Source organism: Montipora capricornis, chromosome 8, assembly GCF_036669925.1.
Source record: "Montipora capricornis isolate CH-2021 chromosome 8, ASM3666992v2, whole genome shotgun sequence".
Classification (NCBI taxonomy): domain Eukaryota; kingdom Metazoa; phylum Cnidaria; class Anthozoa; order Scleractinia; family Acroporidae; genus Montipora; species Montipora capricornis.
The window spans coordinates 19,698,168-19,717,667 of record NC_090890.1 but is presented as its reverse complement, the minus strand read 5'-3'; the positions used below and the strand labels follow the sequence as shown (position 1 = coordinate 19,717,667).

Below are 19,500 nucleotides of genomic sequence, written 5' to 3'. Positions count from 1 at the left end.
CCACCAGAATAATTAAGTTAAAAGTGGTCCCAGCTTTCAGGCAGTTATCATCATTAAAAAGCAGCAGATATAAACTAGCCAGTGGATGCAACAGCACTTCCAAGTTATGAAAAAGCACTTTTGTTTTTATGTTAGCATCTGACTACAGGTTATTCAGACCATTAATCAAAATTGACCCTTAAAGTTAATTTAGTTTGCTGGCAAAAATGCACGGTTACCATTAAAAATGAAAGATGTCATGGTGTTACAAGTGTTGTTGAGAAAAAATGGATACACAATGCCCTATTCACATCTCTTAAAAGACAAACAAGACCTAAAATAAATAATAATTATTTCTTTGTCTTGTCCAAGGCAAATATAAAATTTTTAACCAGAGTTGTCAGTATTAAATATACATGTATACTGTGAACAAAAGATGGACTGGCCTACCTCACAAAGTGCAGAAAAGAGTGGCTTAGTTGCCTTCAAGAAAAGGCTGGTATCTGGTGACAACCAATTGTCAAAAATAGTGAAAAGGAAAAACTGTAAACAGGTTTAACTGTTACAGCTGAATTGCAGTTTATTGCAATGAAGTGACTTAATATTGGGTCCATTATTATTAATATTATTGATTTGAATTTGGAGATTTGGATGATGCCATACCATTAAAAGCTAGATACTCAACAATTTAACATTATTTTTAGACTTAAAACAGGAAGCATAAATTTCCATATTCCCTCTAGGGAATTATATTTACATTTTCAACAAACCTTCTTAAAATATTAGTTGTCTCTTGTAGATGAACATTGTCTTTACTAAGTTGAACCAACTTATTTTCACGAACTTCCACAACATGTTGAAGATTCCTGACTTCCTAAAAGACAATAGAAAAAAAGCCTCTGTTACAAGCCTAGGAAGGCCCATCAGGCCAGCGCTTATCTCCAGTTTCCGTAGCATGAAGCAACTAGGAGTATTTCTACTCCCCCCTGGATGGGATGCTAGTCCATCACAGGGTTACCCCCAGCATTTTCGCCGGTGCCCATTTATACACCTGGGTGGAGAGAGGCGCAGTGAGAGTAAAGTATCTTGCCCAAGAACACAACACAATGTCCCCAGTCAGGACCCGAACCCAGACCACTCAATCCGGAGTCAAGCACTCTGACCATGAGACCACCGGGCCTCCCACTGAAAGACAATACTAATGCGATGCAAACCAGTTTTAATCCAAGGTGTCACAAAGTGTGTCAAAGATGAGGAGAAATGACAAGAAAAGCCTCTTTCAAATACAACCCAGGAAGGCATTAAATTCCTTACAGTTTGTGCCCTAACAGAGCAATACTTATAATGTCCTCAGGTTTGTGCTGTGACTGTTAAAACAGTTCAGATTACAATTCCGTAGTAATGCATCTTCCGATGTTTCCAGTTAAGCATATTCGCTTGTTGTCCGAGGGAGTTGAGATATTGTAATAATCACAATGATGCAAAACAGTACACACACAAATGCAGTACATGCACTCACAGAAGTAGTAAAACTAAGAGACTGGGTTAAAATTTGCACTCTGTTTATCAAATGGCATCTTCATTTCAATTTTCCATTGTTCTCACACTTGACAATGAGGGTTGGCACCTGGGCTTTGTTGGTGCATTCTGCCTTACATGTACTTATCTTAATTCTCTTTATACTGTAGGAATTTATAGAACTTTTTCACAATTTCTGCGTTTTGGCATACATTACATATAATCGATTTTTGTGACTGTTTAAAGATATTGTGTCTCTTGGTGGTTTGCTGTCAAAGAATACATGTATTTCTTGCTCCAGTAAGTAATATTTAAAACCATGTTCTTTCCCAAGTCATATATTTAATAAGTTGGAGACCAAAATTTATGATCTGGCAAGGCTGTGCTCTAACGGCGCCCGGTCGCCTGAGGCGACTAACATTTGGCTTCGGGCGAGTGAGAAAAATTACCCGGTCGCCCGGCCAGGCACTCTAGCTTATTGTATTTCTAGCAGATAAGGCGGCTAAAAATTTTAATATGTTGGTGGTTATAGTTTACGAAACCTCTCAGAAAATGTTTTTTCTTCGTACGAAACAGTCGGTTTAAAGGCCGTTCCACATGATTTCACATGTAACATAATCTGTGACTTTGCACGTGACGGCCGGCGGCCGCACGAATTTCGATTCGTTCTCAAAAAAATTAGCATTAAATTTGGAACGTGGAGTTTGGCATTTCTTGGTTATAGTTTAAAAAAAGAGTTGTTACTTCTGCTCTGACAGCGGTAAAGCGCGGCCAGCGAAGCGGTGTAATTTACTTTTGTATGAACCCGGGAATCGCAGTTTTTGCGCCTGCTTGGCTAAAATACATTTAGGTTATGGTTGTTTTTCCCCAGTATATGAAATAACGAAATAAGAAAAAAGGAAAGATATCATGTCATTTGTTGTTGTTTTAGAAACAGAGCAATCCCGCGTTGTCTTTAGTTCGTGACAAACCATTGCGTGCCCTAAACAAGTAACGCTGTGACTGGCGCTTCGACCGAATCCACAAAAAGCTCATTCCACTATTAAAACATTTTACTGATAATGTAAGAAAAAATACTTAAGTTCTGTCCTGTAGCAATGATTTTCGTCCAATCAAGATGACTTGCTCAAAAAAAAATTGATATCTTTTGGGTCGCGGTGGTTTTTGTTTCTCGGCAGTTTTCACAAAAGCTCCACGTGAATCAAGCGGCATTGATTCACGTTTTGAAAATTCATTTTTAACCCAACTAACCAGTAAAAACGTTTACCTGTATTAGACCCAAACGTTTTTACATGTACATAAAACTGCCGCAATCTTTACTTTTTCACTTTTAAACTTGAAAACATTGGTGGCATTGCCACTTTTCTCGTCTTTCTCAAGTATGGCGTGAAAAATTTGACGGGTTTGCGGGATTTTCTTGCACTAGCGAGTTTGACGATCACCAGAGCAGTAGCAGCAATGTTTTGTTGAGAGAAAGATGGGTGACGATCTTCCTGCGTTGCTGATCTCAGATAATTAATTAAATAAATAAATAATTAATTCGGGCGACCAACTTGGAGGGCTGGGCACCCCAGCTGAAATGCTTGGGAGCCCGAAGGGCTCCCCGAAAGTTTCCTTAGAGCACAGCCTTGTCTGGTGACCAAATTTTTCCCACTAGTCGCCAGCTGGCACCCGAGCAAAAAAGTTAATTATTTCGAGCCCTGCTATTTGCAGAAACTCAAGAGTTATTATTATTATTTATTATTGTTATTATTATTATCTTTATAATAATAATTATTATTATTATTATCATTGTTATTATTATCATCATCATCATTACAGGGTTCAAAAATTCTTTTAAGTTAGGTCAGCTTTCAGCTTCAGAGTTCCAAACTGCAACAAAATGACAAATTAAACTAAAACTCATGGAATCTAAAAAGAATTTAAACTAGACAAATATTTAACTACCATATAATCAAACTGAGTACTTACAGTTTGCAATTCTTTGATTTCATTCTTTAACTGATCCACATTCTCAGTGGAATTTTCTTCTGGTACCACAACACTTTCTGGATATAAAAAACAACACTAAATTACTTGCCCAATCAATATTAATAAAAAAAATAAAAATAAAATAAAGTTTCTTTCAAACATAAAAACATGATACACTAAGTTAAAGCCCTCTCATTTTTTAAAACCCCGCCACTTCTAACATGTCTTGCACATCTACCTGTACATACGTGTATACTGTACCCTGTTTTTGCTTAGGTGGCCTCATACACCATATAAGCCTTTTTGAAACACTACTACCAGAATGACCACTGGAGAATTTTTTGGAGAATTCAGACTAGATGAGTCATAAGGGTACAGTATACATGTATGTACAGGTAGATGTGTAAGACATGTTAGAAGTGGCGGGGTTTTAAAAAATGTTGTTTTTCAAACAGAGATGATAACACTAGGAACTCTGTGTCTTGCTCTTCTTGAGTAGTGAGTGAGATCTTTAATGTGCATCAGAGTTTTATGAACAAGGGTGTGACACAGGGCCTCCAGTTTACAGTCCTCTTCCGAGAAGACTTAAAGTCTAACCATTTGCAGAAGTCATTTACAAAGGCAGCACTTTCTGCTCACAGTCATTTCCTGGGTCTTGGTTGGCTGGGGTTGAAATTAAGTTTTTTCTACAATGAATATGTTGTGTTTGAAAATTTTCTTGTTTTAAAATTTTTCAAACCAGTTCACTTATGATTTTTCTTTGCCTTCAATACATGTATTCATTATCATATGATTCGAAACAGAGGAAAAACAACAATACACTGTAATTGAACAAGTTTGAATTAATTTTACATTATAAGCCCAAGTACAAAAAGATATTGATGTATTGGCTACCAGTTAGGGTAAATTCTATGAGACTGACCATTTATCATTGCTGGATGCTGTGTTTCCTCAACCAAACTCGACACCTGTCCTGAATTTTCCAATTTCTTGAAGTCATCTAATTGTTTTCCTTGTTTAACATCATAATCTGGCTGTACAATCACTTCTGTTTCATTTGCTGCAGTTCCATCGTTTCCCTCAAAGTCACTTGATGACACAATTATGTTAACTTTATGCAACTCCTCTTGGAGGTCAATGCCATCATTTAAAATTGTCTCTTCAGTTTTTGATTCTTTATGTAGCCATTTGTTAGAATGACAGTTTGGTGTTGAACTAGCCACGGGTGTGACATCATGAATTCTTTGTGGGTCAGCATATTCTGTCAAAAGTTCATGAGGATTGTCAAATGTGGAAACACCTTGATTAACAACAGTATCCACATCAGGAGACCCATGGTTCCTAGGTGTTGCTAAATTGTTACATGTAATTGAAGTGTAATAGATGTCCTCATTGCTTTGTGAATCATCAATAGAACCTTTATTTTCAATTCTCTCAAGTCTGTTTTCTGCCATGTTTCCTGATTCCACAGACTGTTTTACTGCACAAGATGTTACAGTGTATGTTTCTGGAATTTTATGTTGTCCACTGCTCACAAATGGTGGATCTTTATTATCAATAGAAGGAACTGGTTTTTCTTTTTCCCCATTTACGCTACTTGTGTTCATAGAACTATGAACCGTATCACTGTCATTTGCAAGAACATTTATATTAGGTTCTTCGCTTTGACCTTTGCTCGTTTCCTCATCAGAGTTAATTTTTGTAGACTTCAAATCCAATCCCAGATTGCTTGCAGCAGGTGTAGTTGACTCTTGTGGGTTATCGTCTCCCACCTCAGAGATATCAAATGAACCAGACTGTTTAGTTTTATCAGGTGTATCTTCACTTCCTGCAACTCTGTCTTTTAATAAATCAGCATAAGAACCTGATATATGTAAACTGTTTGGCGATTTTGAAGTCTCTTTAAGATCAATGCCATCACTTTTTTGCTTCTCAGATTCTGTTGAAGAGAAAATTTCTTCCCTGTCTGTTGCATTATTCAAACTTTCACTCTTCTTTCTGATGGCACTTTCGCTACCTTTTCTTCCCCCAACTGTACCACTTACTCTGGGGCTAGGTTTTCTTCCAGTAACTCTATGGCTTGATGTGTTGGAGTCGTTGTTTGTGGTTGCTGATGACAAAGAGTCACCGAGAAATGATGACCAGAATGAATTTCCTTCAGTACTGTTGCTTTCCTTTGAATTAAGAACACCTGATGATGATTTTCTGGAAGAGTTCAACAGTGCAGTCGTTGATGAAGAAGAGGATGAGTTTCTTGTCAATGAACTCTTATTTGTGGAATCAGGGGATACTGAAGGAGATGGTGATTCTTGTTTGCTTGCACCTGTCACAAAACAAATAAAAGTAATAAATTAATAATTATTATGACCTTTTATCATCTTAGATGGACCACTACGAAAACCACCAATCTGTGGATTGGGACTGAATAGAAAAAATACCGAGTCACTACCCCGCCCACTTTCGTTCAACATTTTGAGGAAATTCCTTTCCCACAGTCTTTAAGGTGTAGCGGAACAACTGCAACAACATGGAAAGATATTATTTTAAAGTCATGGGTCCCCGGGCGAAATGGATCAAATTGCATTTCGGTATGAAACCCCAAGTGAACGCAGATTAGGTTTTTTCGGAAGCTTGCAAAACAACAAAACACAACAGCTAGAGTTGGTAAGGAGGAAAGAACACGAACTTTCAGAACTTGACCTGTCCTTTAAGCCCACCATCGAAATCGCTTTGCTCAAATTGCCATACTCCTGGTCACATTTAAGATGATGTGCTCTTTTGCACATTGTGTTTTGGTGCCTATTTGTAAAAATATTAAAAGGCACCCTGAAGAAGAAAAGAACATTAAGGCCATACAGTCTAACCTGAAAGCTGCGAAATAAAAGTTGAAGATATCTCCACCAAAACAGAAAGTTTGGCCTCAAGTCTCAACATGTACATGTATGCTGCCAAAGGCCAAGCACACTTAATTAACAGTGATTAAATTAAGTACTTGCGGGAAACTACAGCTGGCAACAAAGTCCCTAACTGGCTCATCTTAAATACGGAAATCAGAAAGTTGGAAAGAATTTGTCATGGTAAAGTTCTGCCCAAAAACCAAATGTAACAGTTGCTGAACGAGGACAATGAAAACTTTGCGATCACCCAAGCACAAACTGGGCATTCAACCAACCTGTAAAGCAACTTTGGGAGCAAAAAGGAATCTGTTTTCCAAGAAAGGGGGCGTCCTACCTAACCAAAGGGAACGCAGTGGTGAGGGAAGCAGTTACGAAAGTTATCAAACACATGCTTCCACCCCATCTGTCTCTGATGTGCTAACAACTTCAGAGGAAGAAAGATGTTATCTTAAGATGGGTTGAAAGGAAAGATTGAAGACATGCCCTCCTTTGGTTGTGAAGCAAGACATTGAGTTGCCCGGTGATTACGGTCTTACATAGTTGTTTGAAGAAGCTCAACTGATCGGTAACTGATAGGTGCCCAGTCTTGTTGTTTGTCACTCACTGTAGGTCATACTTCTCTGCAACGGGACCCATGTCATCTTGTTGCATGTGCTTTACTCCTGCTCAATGACGCTTTACTTTTTCATTTTGTTTTCAAAGAAGTCCTTCCAAATTTTTTGACTGTGTTGGCTGCAAATAACGGCCACTCAACGGAGAATTGTCCAGTCAAAAATAGGTTTTGTCCGGTCAAATCCTTACATGGCCAGACAATTTGTTCAGCCATTTACGCTGTTAGGGAAAAAATTTAGAGTTTCAAAAGGTTCAATAATTATATTATTGGCATTTGTGAAAAAGGAGGGCAAAAGACGGATATTTAACTACCAGACCAAGAACTTTTAATAAAATAATGATTCATATAGTCAAAGAATTTCCGGCTATCATTGCAAATTTTCGCTTTGTCACTCACCAAGTTGTCACCATAAATTAGCGGGTCTTACAGATGTGTACCGTTCACGGGTGTGAATTACTTTATTATTTGTCCGTGTGGGTTTCGTAAAAATCATGTGAGAAGGACAGCAAAACCTCTCAGTGTCGGGGAAAGGGTCATGGCACCCTTTGTCTTCACGAAAATTTAAGTGTGAAAGTAACAATGACAAGAAAGCAAGTTAAGATTCATTTCTCTACTTCTCGACATTTTTGTGTGAATCACTTAAGCTATAAATACTGCGACTGACTAAACATTCTATTTTCCAGGGAAACAAACCTTTTTAGCAGTAAATTCACATATGACAACATGTTAAACTTTACCTAGCCTATATACCGGTACGCGATTCATCTCAAACGATTGACTGCAGATTTCAGCTAAACTACAGAATACAGGGTCACTTATGGTTACATAATAAATAGAATGGCTCTGCAGCTCGCCGGTCAAGAAGAATGTCAGTGTATGCGGCTTGACGGCTCAGTGGCTCGCCAGTCAAGAAGAATGAGCGTATGCGGCTCGATGGCTAGTCACTTACGGTCTAAGCACTCTTAGCTCTCATTCTACGGTTCGGTTAATTACACTTTTTACGACATCGTTTGCAGAATATAGCTCGCATTTACTGATTAAGCCTAAGCACTTGTTTCCATGATTAGGTTGAAGCACTCTTAGCTTTCATTTTACGGTTTCTAGTCACTTAAGGCCTAAGCACTCTTAGCTCTCATTTTACGGTTCGGTTAACTACACTTTTTGTTTACTGATTAAGCCTAAGCGCTTGTTTCAGTGATTAGGTCGAAGCACTCTTTTCAGTCTTTTAAAATTTTCGCTTTCAATTTACAGTATGGTTAACTACACTTTTTATGAGATCGTCTGAAGAATATAGCACTCGTTTACTAATTAAGCCTAAGCGATTGTTTCAGTGATTGGGTCGAAGCCCTCTTAGCTTTCATTTTACGGTTTCATTAAGTACACTTTTTACGAGCCGTCGACCCATTCAAATATTCACTAAGGCCACTGCCGAACCGGCGAGCCACTCAGCCACCCTCTAATATATCTACCATTTACTTAAGGCACTAAAACCACTGCCGAGCTACCAAGCCACTCTCTTATCTCAAACTTTGCTGAAGCAAAAATGCAGTGACTTTAGATTAAAAAGGCTCAAAGGGAAGAAATCAATCATCACTTCCTGCACGCCCCTCAGTTATCTTGTGTTATGATGAAAATAAACTAGATTGCAAGCCTCAAGAATTCATGGTTTCTTTTTGGATACCAAGAGTACTTCCTAAGATCTACCTTCTCCAGATATTTTTAAACCGCGCAAAAATGTCACTGTATTAGTAAGCATCTCCGATAGGAAACCCGAGTATCTCAAGATGCACAATGTATTCGCAATAACAATAGTAGGCACCATCCTTAATAGGACCTCACACAGTCAGGGTTGATTGCAAGTGGTTTACTTCATATGATGAACACAAGATCTCAAGATCATTAATATTGTAACATATCCCACCTTAATATGAATAGGGTAACAAGTGTCTATATGAATCAGCTGTTTTTCTGAGCCAGTATAACAAAAACTTAACACTCGCACATCTAAGGGACAAGACATTAAGTGTAATACCACCAACCTGAAAGGATACGATTAAGTAAAATATACAGGAATGAGAGCGATTTTTCGTGACACCCTTCTTTTACATTAGAGTCCACACTGGTATTCAACCATTTTGACTCCACTCCTCAGCAAAAAGCAACACAAGCTTGAACCAAATAAGTTCATTTTGGGAGGGCCTGGCGAGAATTCGAACCAACCCGAACCATAGAAAACAAATACAAATACTGGAGGTTGAGCAATCTTAATTAATTTCTCCGGCCTACGTCCTCAGGTAGTTTCAACAACAAAAATAGTTTACTTGCACCACACGTAAATTGAGATTGATGAAATAAGTTTACATGTAAGTATAAACAGGACTTATGTTACAAATATTATATGCCGCCTAGAAAATAACTGAGAAGCTACAATTGTAGCTCTTACTGTCAATTGACATATCCGAAAGTACCAGTGAAATCGGCCCTGAGAAGAAAATATTAAAAAAAAAAACAAGATAAAGACGAGGTTACCTGGAGGCAGCCTCGAAGGTGAACTGCTCCTGTCATCTTCAATATCCAAAACTCGGTCAATAGACTTTTGCAGATTTTGTGCTTGAGACAAAGCTGTCTTTGCAAACGATGAAAAACTTGACGTATCAAACCAACTCATGAGTGCTGTTTGTGATTGTGGAGCTTACATACCGCCTGGACTACAAGGTGATCTACAATTCCCTGGAAACTGAAAAGGGATGGAAAAACATGTCATCCACGTAATGCCGCCATCTTGGCTATTTTTTCGTAGAAAACTGGGCCTGAATTAAGGCGATCAAAACATGGCGGATAAGCGGTGATGTATACTAGCCAATACTAGCCAACAAATTTTGTTCCAAAAACCACATTATGCCCATAACTGGCTATCGCAACCTGTTAAAAGTCGCTAGTTATCAGGTAGGTTTGTATGGTGCCTTTTTCGGGGTCAAATTTAAAGTTTGCATTTCGCATGGCGAATTATATCTAGAGCTACCCTCCATTTAGATTTTTAGAAGTAAGCTTAAGCTTATTTTACACGTATTGAGGCCCTCCCAGGGGTTTTGGGGAGCAAGGGAACAGGTCTAATTTGAACTGGGGAACAGGGGGCCGTAGGAAGAGGGGAACAATGCCAAAATATTTTAGGGAACGAAAGAACTTGTAAAGACAATTTAAAACAATGTTAGATCAAATGCAAAAAGCTGATAACAAGTGTGACAGTAATTTAAAGGTGGGCCTTTAAGTAACACTTTCATTTTGCATGGTGATTGAGCCAAGTCTTACTGTTTACATGCAAGCTTGTATCATTCAACTCGTGAAACTTATTTTATAAACAATTAATTGCATTCAGTTTGAATGGTGAAATGAACAATTATTTGTCTCAAGGGTAGGCAGAGACCACTGTATGCATACGAACGGTCTTCAGTGGGGATCTTAGTTCTTATAATTATGTAATTAGCGAATCGGATACCCTTACACTACACTTTTTGCATGGATACGAGATCTCATGCCATGAAGTCACATGGGAAAGTCAAGTCACATGGTAAGCTGGGTATGTTGCCGAACACTTTCATGCTATCAAAAGAAGGAAAGAGATGTTTTACGAGAATCTGCGCAGCGTTTTATAAATGGCCAAAATGTCCAAGCAACTACAAACAGCACAACTGCTACAGTAAGGCCTTCCGTTGGGTGAGATCAAGCGAGTGCTACCACGAGTCAGAACACAGGTGGCCCAGACACTTTCAACAGCACTGCAGCCAAAACAGGTCTGCTTCGACTGCAAGGATCAAGAGCCTGTCTTGACTCAGGGTGCTGGTAGCCAGGAAATTTCCAAGAATGCATGGGAAGAACACAGGAGGATTTTTGGTTATCAACTACCTCAAGAAGCCGGCCAGTTGGGGAAAGTAGTGGAAGGGCCAGAAGACAAATCACGTCATACTCGCCATACCAGTTCAATAGAAAGGGCACATGAACAAATGCCTTTGTTTGTCTTGTTTTTAGTGAACAAGATCAGCTCCCCTTTACCACAGGCACCCCAAGCTCATTGTAAGCATGGCCGACAATTTGTATAGGAATCCCGATAAAAAGCTTGAGAAGATAATTATATGAAAAAATTCTCAATTAAAAAGCCTAACCTTATTGCCAACGCGGGTAACTTCCTTCCTGTGTGGTTATTTTCCAGATCCGATGTGATTTGAGCCATTTCACAATTTCGTGGTTGTCAATGGTTATAATAAAATCCCAAGGCTGGAGACTAAATTCTCAGGTGCCACCAATTTGAGTCAAATATTCCTGGATAAAATATACAAAATTGAGAAATGGCTCAAATCATGTCGGATCTGGAAAATAACCACACAGGAAGGAAGTTACCCTTGTTGGCAATACGGTTAGGCTTTTTAATTGAGAATTTTTTCATATAATTATCATCTTTAGCTTTTTATCGGGATTCCCATACAAATCCTTATATTTTTGTCGGCCATACTCACACTGAGCTTGGGGCGCCTGTTCCTCTACCAGTAAAAGAATTAAACTAGCATTAAATGATCTCGCTTCCATTGTGATGGAGGTGCAACAAGATTATCATGGATGGGTTTCCCGCTCTCCACCAGGCTGGCGGTTACGAGGTCCTTAGAACTGCGGATGGTCGGTCTAAGGACCTGGCCTTCCACTATTCTTGGTCAGGCCATTGGTTTGGTATGACCCATACAGAAAGATCTTTTGCTCAAGGAGGAGTTGCAGAAGGCTGCTGCATGCCCAAAGGTTTGCAAATTATTGAATCACTAAAAATACCTAATAAGAAATAATTGTTGACGTCATTGCTGACGTCATTGTTACATTTTTTTCTCTTTAACATACAAATTTGCTTGCATCATGCTTTTCGCAAATTGACTTTAAAATTTAAAAGAAATGTTTAAAATTAGGTTATATATCCGCAGTTGTAAGCATTTTGTTTCTATTAAATCAGCAAAGGCATAGCTATAAAAAGATGCCTCTGGCTGGAAAACAAAACCTAAACAACTCATATATATATTCTTTGTATAATCTTGAATTTTTGAATACCCCCTGTGCAGCTGCAATATCTGAGATACTGAAGTCATAGTCAAGCATGTATTCCACAAGTTGAAATTTTGGTTTTCCATCTAAATCAACAATTTGGTGGCCGGGGCTTGATCGCCTCTCGTTCACACAGTCCAACAACAAAGCAACCTCTGCTATAGATTGCCAGAAATGAGAATCCATCTAAAGTTCACACCAAAATGCACTGCATGCTACTTAACGGAAAACGCAAATTGACAAAATTTACAATTTCCTTGATAAATCCTGAGTCTAGCAAAAAAAATCTGTGAAGTCTGTCGTGTCAGCACCCCACCCTGCATGAAAGTGTTTGGCAAGATACCCAGCTTACCAGCTAACGATCATGTGACTTGACTTTCCAACGTGTTTTCATGGCGCAAAGGAATTTCGCGTTCGTCAGTGTGGTGTAAATGAAAAATTGGCTGGCAGTTAATCCTATTGGCGTGTAACATAAGAACTAAGATTCCCACAGACAACCGTTCAAATGCATGTAGTGGTATCTGCTGACTCCTGAGCGAAATAATACCGGTAATTGTTCATTTTGCCATTCAAACTGAATGCAACTGATTGTTTGAGTTAAACAAAATAAGAAGTTGGATGATACAAGCTTGCATGTAGTCTTAATTAATTATGATCCCAAAAAAGTGCCATAGGTTTGTGAAAGGAAAAAAAGTATACTCATACGGTCAATCTGTTTAAAATTTACAGTAGCCAAACCACGATAAATAACACCCTGGGTCCATGCAGGGTTTTTTCTCACCTGTGTCTCAAGTGATGTCTGGGAGCCGGACAGGACTGTGAAAACACTCCATATCCAGCTGTCCATTAATTTCTCAATTTTGTGTCAATCTTCGTGAAATCTTCAATTTATTCAATGCCATCTTTGTTTATAGGCTCTTTGATCTGCTGCAACAGTTTGAGAACTGTTCTGGTCTAGTCGAATAAACCAATCTAAATCAGAAATACTTTGGCTGGGATTATTGCGTCAGAGAGAGGATTCCATTCTAAAATTAAAATTAAGTGATGAGACTGAATACGCATTGGGTGTATATTTTTCATATGATGAAGAACTTGCCACTAAAAGAAACTTCTTTGAAAAGTTGCCTAAACTTAAAAAGACACTGAACATTTGGTCGTCTCGAGACATATCTAAATATAATCAAAACGTTGGCAATATCCAAACTAACTTTTATCTGCAGTGTGTTAGACACCCCAAAAGGGTTTACAGATGAGGTTAATAACATAACATTTGATTACATATGGAAGTACAAGGATCCAGAAGTAAAAAAAAAAACACTATCATCAAAAATAAGAAGGATGGAGGACTTAATATGTTAGATTTTATGTTATTCGATAATGTGTTAAATATCGTTTGGGTAAAGCACTTATGCGCTAACGATGAAAGGCCATGGAAATTTATTCCACTATCGTTACTTTCCAATGTTGGTGGCAGTCTTCTTTTCCAGTGCAACTATAACTTTCAATATCTACCCTTGAATAAAAACCTACCAAAATTCTATTGATATAATTTTTCACTGGCAGAAAATTAAAAACACTAACCCGAAAACAAAAAGAGATATGTTAAATCAAACAATATGGAACAATCAGTTTATTCGAGTAAACAAGTTATCTGTTTTTTTCCTTGGCTGGAATAGTCAGTATTGAAAAACTCTCCTGCCTTTTCGACAATGAAAGTAACACTTTGTTGACTTTCACAACTTCCATGCAGAAATACAGCGTCAAGGGTAATTTTCTACAGTATTACAGCCTTCTATCTGCAATACCACAGGAATGGAAAACTATGTTAAAGCAAGAATGTTTTCTACCACCAACTGAAAACGTCCCACTTTCAATCCAAAAGCTCACATGCAAAACAATTTACAATACTTTGCTAAATTACCAGCATTTCTCTCCTCCAACTGCAGAAAAAAGACTCATTGAATATGGCTTTAACTTTCGAGAAAGACAAAAAATATGCTCACTTCCTTTTTGTGTTACAAATGAAGTAAAATTATCTGTGTTTCAATATAAAATAGTTCATAATATTTTGTATACAAATAAAATTTTGTACAAGATGAAAAAGAAACAGCAACCAGATTGTTGTTATTGACATGGCATGGATCAAACGCCACTCCATTTATTTGGGGAATGTCCAATTGCCAAATCATTTTGGAATAAATTTACAAAGTGGTACAACGCTACATGTGGAGGAAACATTGCTCTGGAGCAAAACGAAATTATATATGGTGTCTTAAGACACACATCGTCTTGTTCAACTCTGAATCACCTAATCATAATTGGAAAATATTTTCTTTACATTAATGAAGTACATGATGAAAAATGACCCCAGTTCACAGATTTTGTAACCGTTGTTTACGAAAAAATTGAATTAGAAAAATATAAATTGCGATTACGACAAACTACTTTCTTTTACTAAAAAATGGTCCAACTTTCTAAGCACCTAATAATTAATTATATTACTTTGTAAGTAATTGTATTGTAGTAAATAGTATCGTCCTTAGTAGCATTAGTATCGTATTGTTACAGTAAGTAGTTCTGTATTTCGTCAAGTCGTCTGTTTTAGTATCGTATTGTAAAGTAGTGCATGTATAGGTAGTGTAAGTATATAATTAGCAAGTATATTGTAAGCGTGAAGGTTAGTGTAATATTAGTGGCGTAAGTAGTGTAAGTGTTGGAAATTAATAAACTAAAAATAAAAATAAAAAAATCTTTGTTTAGGCCATTGACTCCAGGGGTTCCCCATTGACAAGTAAAATCGTCTGGCAGGTTCAGGCTGGTTTGGGTGTCAAAGGGGTTAGACAGCTGTCTATTTTGTTGATCCATTTCTGTGAACACCATATTCTGTACAACAATAACATGAAATTACTGAATTTAAGGTTTTGATGAAAATGTGAGCATTCAACAGTCAATCACACTTCCTCCATCTTCAGAATCATATGTACCAAATTGTACAACGTGAACAAGATTGAATAATAATTTTATTGTTACATTTTAAAGAAAGATTGTCAATTATAACATAGCTATTTTCATTCCTTAAACTCCCAATTCTTGGAAAGCATGTATCTCTCTCTTCCCCCTCCCTCTAAAAGAAAGATTTTACAGTTTCTGTTGTTCCATATATTCTCTTTATTTCATTATAGAGCTTGGGTCAGGTTCGTTTAAGAGGAATTGAAGCCATCTCAAAGAATGCAGCATGTTTTCCTGCAATAGGTGTAATGCCGTTCACACCAGGCATTCTCGGAGTAAGGTATGCATATCAACCTAAAAGCAAACAGCAAAAAAAAGGCAATGTTGTGCCAAGCTACAGAATTGGTGTCACCCAGTCATGGGACTCACAACATACAGGTAGGGAAACTTCTTGATCAGTGTATCACGAGTACTGCAACAAAGCACGCTATTCTGGGCCCGGTTGTTCAAAAGCCGATTAATGCTAATCCCCAATTAAAAATTAACCAAGGAGTTTATTTCTCTACTCCCAAATGCCGTTCAACGCATATATTCGGCAAAAATGTACATTAGAAGAAGTCAATCTTGAAAAACAAAAATTAGCAAAAAAAACTTTCACCAAAAAGTTGAAAACATGAAACAAAAGTTTATGCTAATCCTGGATTAAATTAATCGGCTTTCGAACAACCGGGTCCTAAATATTGAACTGAAAGCCATTGAAACCATGAGTTTTTAAGGTGTACACATCAACATGTACCATCACCTTAGATGAGCATGAGGAAACACAATGTTTATTGCATTTGCACAAATGCACTGCATGTGAAGAAGTCAGTCATAGTATGGGCTCCTCTAGGCTTCTTGTTTACTGTGGTGTCATAGCTTTGTGTACAAACCGGCAGTCAGATATCAGGATTTAATTTAATTTACAAGTATGGACCTAGGATTGGAAAGTCACAGAAAGACACACGAAGGACATCTGTCTTCTCTTTGAAACGAGGAGAAATAGTAGCAGTCATAAATTATCATATCTTAGTGACAACCAAAATTTTCAATGTAGTTTGAGGGTGTCTGCTTTGACAAGTCTAACCAGTATTGACGATGTTGTGAGATTTGTCTTTATTCTAAAATGTTCCTAATTTTTTGTAGGGAGCCTGAAAGGAAGTTACTGGGCATCTGAAAGATTGTTGGATGATATAATGATTCGTAAATTTGTGGACGGTGTCATGCATGGCTTTGTACAATCTGAAGTGGTCATCAAACGGAAAGCAAATCGGATCAGTCTTGTGTTCTTGGTCTCCAAAGAGCTGGATATTGTCAAGTTCTATTTTCTTGTGGGATTCACCGAGAAGCTTTTGACTGAATTACTGGGATGTGTAGTGAAAATCGAGCCACAGTCTGTGTATTCTTAATATGAAAGAGAAAGTGATATTTACAATTCATAGCAGACTGATGTTCAGCTCCGTTGTTTTGCATCAAATTAAATTATTTCGATATTAATATTGCAAATGTTACTTCACTTTTGTACATTCGACTTGCACTACCAACCTTTTCATTATGTATCCTCAATTAAAAGGTATTTTGGAACTTTGAAAAAAATACCCTTATTTCTGAATCCGATGCTGCTATGAAGAGCCTGCTGGCATGTTAATGTTACTGTGGATTCTTTACACCTGTTGATCATATCACCATACAGTTTAAGTTCCTTAATTTGTTTGCTGTATTTTAGTCACCGTAAGGAGATTTTGTTTCTCAGTCACAATCGTTCTTTAGCACCCTGATGTTAACATTTTACTTCTCCTTCACATTACTTTCCGTCATTACCCATCCGTGATCATACGTGATTGTTTTGCTGTTTGAAGTGAAATAGGAAGTGGCCAGCTTCCCTGTTGCAATGCTGTTTAGTTGAGCAGACGTTTGAGGAAGAGAGGGAGTAAGCATGCAAGGGCAATGAATGGGAATTTTAGGGTTAGTGTGCAAAGAGTAGGGTCACTCTGGTGTGAAAGTAAAACGAATGAAAATAACATAATTTTGGCTTGGGTAATGCAGCAATGCAGCAATGCAACCCTCAGCCATGAGATGCAGGACCTCCCTGAAAACCACTTCCGGTTGAGTGGAGCTTCCTGGGTAATATTTAACAACTCCAATTATACTGTTCCAAATTGATTGCTTCTTTATGGATTAGAGAGTCGTGAATAGATATTATTTTCCCTGCCTTTGGATAGGATAGACCTTTAGCAGGAGGATGGGGTAGGGAAGGTCAGTCAGTGGAAAGTTAAAAGTTTTTGCCCGTTTTGATGATATGAAGGAAGGCTGCAAAATTTCTTGTTTCCCTTCATCTTCTTATTATTATTTTTTTAGTATTATTTTTTAATATGCAGGCCAGGCCTTATCTGGCCTCAAATTGTCTTTTCAAAGATATGCAGCCCCGCCGTCCTCAACTAAATTCATTCCTCTTTAGTACATGTAATGCACTCTTTCGACGGTTTGCATTAAGATTTTTTCCACGGGATTTTTTCCCCCAAATGAACTCGCGCCGTAAATCAAAGTGAAAAACCAGGTCACTAATGGGGTCACTTAGATTGTTCTCTACACATGTTTGGTCATCGAATCCAGCGAGGGAATTTAGTGCCGGGTGTCGTCTTGTTGTGGCGGGCATTGCAGCTGGGGTTGAGAACGCGTGTCACATGTACCGTTCGAGGTTTTTCTGTCAATAAACCATGGCCGACAACGGACCGTAGTTTGTTCGTGGTAGATGTTGGCCCAAACCTTCGATTTGTTAATCGAGTGGTTTGCTAAAAGCCTTCGCAGATCTAAACCGAGCCACTTAGTCAGTCTCTTGGACAGATCCTTTGATTCATAACGAATGGATCTGACGAGAAATCCAAAATATTTGCGTTATTTGTGGGAATTTGAGCTCTTCACAAAACTTGTCAACCATTTTTGACAGTAAACTCACACAACTGGGTCACCCACATTCTTTTAAGAAAGGATACAGAAATCGATCGGCAGCAGGCAGGACTAAAGGTATGAAAATCAAACCGGCATTACTCTTCTTATCGTTAGGCATTGATTTTGATGATCCTAATATGCAGACACCTACTCGGAATAAAGTGGGCACGCAGTGAAAACAAATCACGAGAGCACGTTCAGCCGGGCGACACAGAACTTACAATGTACCCTAATCAAAGTGTTAACCGTGAAACCGCGTCGATTCTCAAACATACGGCCAGCATACTGTACTAGTGCGAAATGCATGAAATACAAGTGCGCACTTCCATTTTCACTGTAACTCCACCTTGAGAATCGAACGGTGATCAAACGAGAACTCATAAAGCATAAGTGCCGTTCAACAATGATGACATTCATGTCACTCTATGAACTATGACAGAATGGAAATATCATGTCGATTGATACTACTGCTGAAGCGACAAAGGTCTATCTTTCGTTTTAAGGACGCTCAGATTTTTTTAAATTTAATCAGTGTCGGAGTGATAAGTGCGTGTGTGTGTCTGATATCACTGCAGCATTGGTACACAGTCTGTTTTTATGTCCGTTTAGTAAACAGTACCAAATTTTTTCAAGTCTTGAAATAAATTCACATTTTCAGTCAAATTGTGTAGTTCTTGCCAGGGTTTGTCAACCAACTCAAAAGCTTAAAATTTGTAAAAGAATCATCACGGGCAAGCTGAGTCTGTTTTGGATTAACTGACGTAATGTTTTCTATAAAAGCTGTCACTATCTTTTCGGATTCTCTTGTTTTTATTAAATAGAAAATATAAATGACAAAAAAAACTTCGAGTAGGACGGGAAACTCCTAGTTTCCCGGTTTTTGCGCTTTCTCAGTTTAATGTATGGATATATTAAACAAGGTCATCCAGAATGAAAGAGGCTAGAACGGAGAGCTGTTTAGGAAATTGCGTAAAAAATCTAAAGAACGAAAGAAAAACCGATTTAGAAATCAGTAATATGATATTAATGTGTTGCCCACATACGCTGTTGAATATCAGGTATTTCCAACGACCATTTTGACAAAATTGTTCATATAATAATCTTCGTTAATATTTAACGGTCCTGGGAAAAAATACCCGCTCTTCCCTGCCAGCGAGCAAGAGTTTCAGGAAATAAAACTCCCAGCCAGCCATCGTGTGAGACGGCTTTTAACCAGCCAGCATATTTTAAAATGCGAAATGACACGTATTGCCAGCCAGCGCATAACGTTTGCCAGCGAGCGGTGGCGTACATTATGAGCCAGCCAGCAAGGTTTCCACATCAATAATAATAAATAATTACATAATAAATGAAAATTAATAGTAATAATATAATAATATTAATATTAATAATAATAACAATAATAATAATTATAATCTGTACTTACAGTTTCTCGAAAGATAGGTCCTCGCTAATATGTAAACTTGGGAAGTAGTTGCAGGGCGATCAAGATGACCCGTAAACAAA

General features: G+C 37.9%; 2 protein-coding genes across 3 annotated transcripts in view; one reads left to right on the top strand and one right to left on the bottom strand.

The window, feature by feature from the left end:
- The window catches only part of LOC138014498 (TATA element modulatory factor-like), a 71,383-nt gene that overhangs the window by 43,251 nt on the left and 8,632 nt on the right, over positions 1-19,500 (bottom strand). The window contains exons 1-4 of one of the 2 annotated variants that reach the window (XM_068861575.1): positions 9,508-9,790; positions 4,391-5,791; positions 3,469-3,545; positions 750-853 (exon numbers count right to left, since the gene is read on the bottom strand). In XM_068861575.1, coding sequence (XP_068717676.1) covers positions 750-853; positions 3,469-3,545; positions 4,391-5,791; positions 9,508-9,646 — 1,721 coding nt within the window. In that variant the 5' untranslated portion in view covers positions 9,647-9,790. Of the gene's footprint in view, positions 1-749; positions 854-3,468; positions 3,546-4,390; positions 5,792-9,507; positions 9,791-19,500 lie in introns of those variants that run through there. The other variant, XM_068861576.1, reaches the window with a different exon arrangement.
- On the top strand, positions 9,772-16,542 carry LOC138014502 (small ribosomal subunit protein uS3mA-like). Its single transcript, XM_068861580.1, has 3 exons — positions 9,772-9,924; positions 15,240-15,444; positions 16,192-16,542. The coding sequence occupies exons 1-3, from the start codon at positions 9,877-9,879 to the stop codon at positions 16,452-16,454; spliced, it is 516 nt and encodes a 171-aa protein (XP_068717681.1). The 5' UTR covers positions 9,772-9,876; the 3' UTR covers positions 16,455-16,542.

What these genes read in the sequence shown, in the direction of transcription:
- LOC138014502 (XM_068861580.1), top strand. Translation starts at nt 9,877, where the DNA reads ATGCCCATAACTGGCTATCGCAACCTGTTAAAAGTCGCTAGTTATCAG. An exon ending in TAAAAGTCGCTAGTTATCAG is followed by an intron (nt 9,925 to 15,239) that starts GTAGGTTTGTAT and finishes ATTTCATTATAG; the next exon opens with AGCTTGGGTCAGGTTCGTTT. An exon ending in ATGGGACTCACAACATACAG is followed by an intron (nt 15,445 to 16,191) that starts GTAGGGAAACTT and finishes AATTTTTTGTAG; the next exon opens with GGAGCCTGAAAGGAAGTTAC.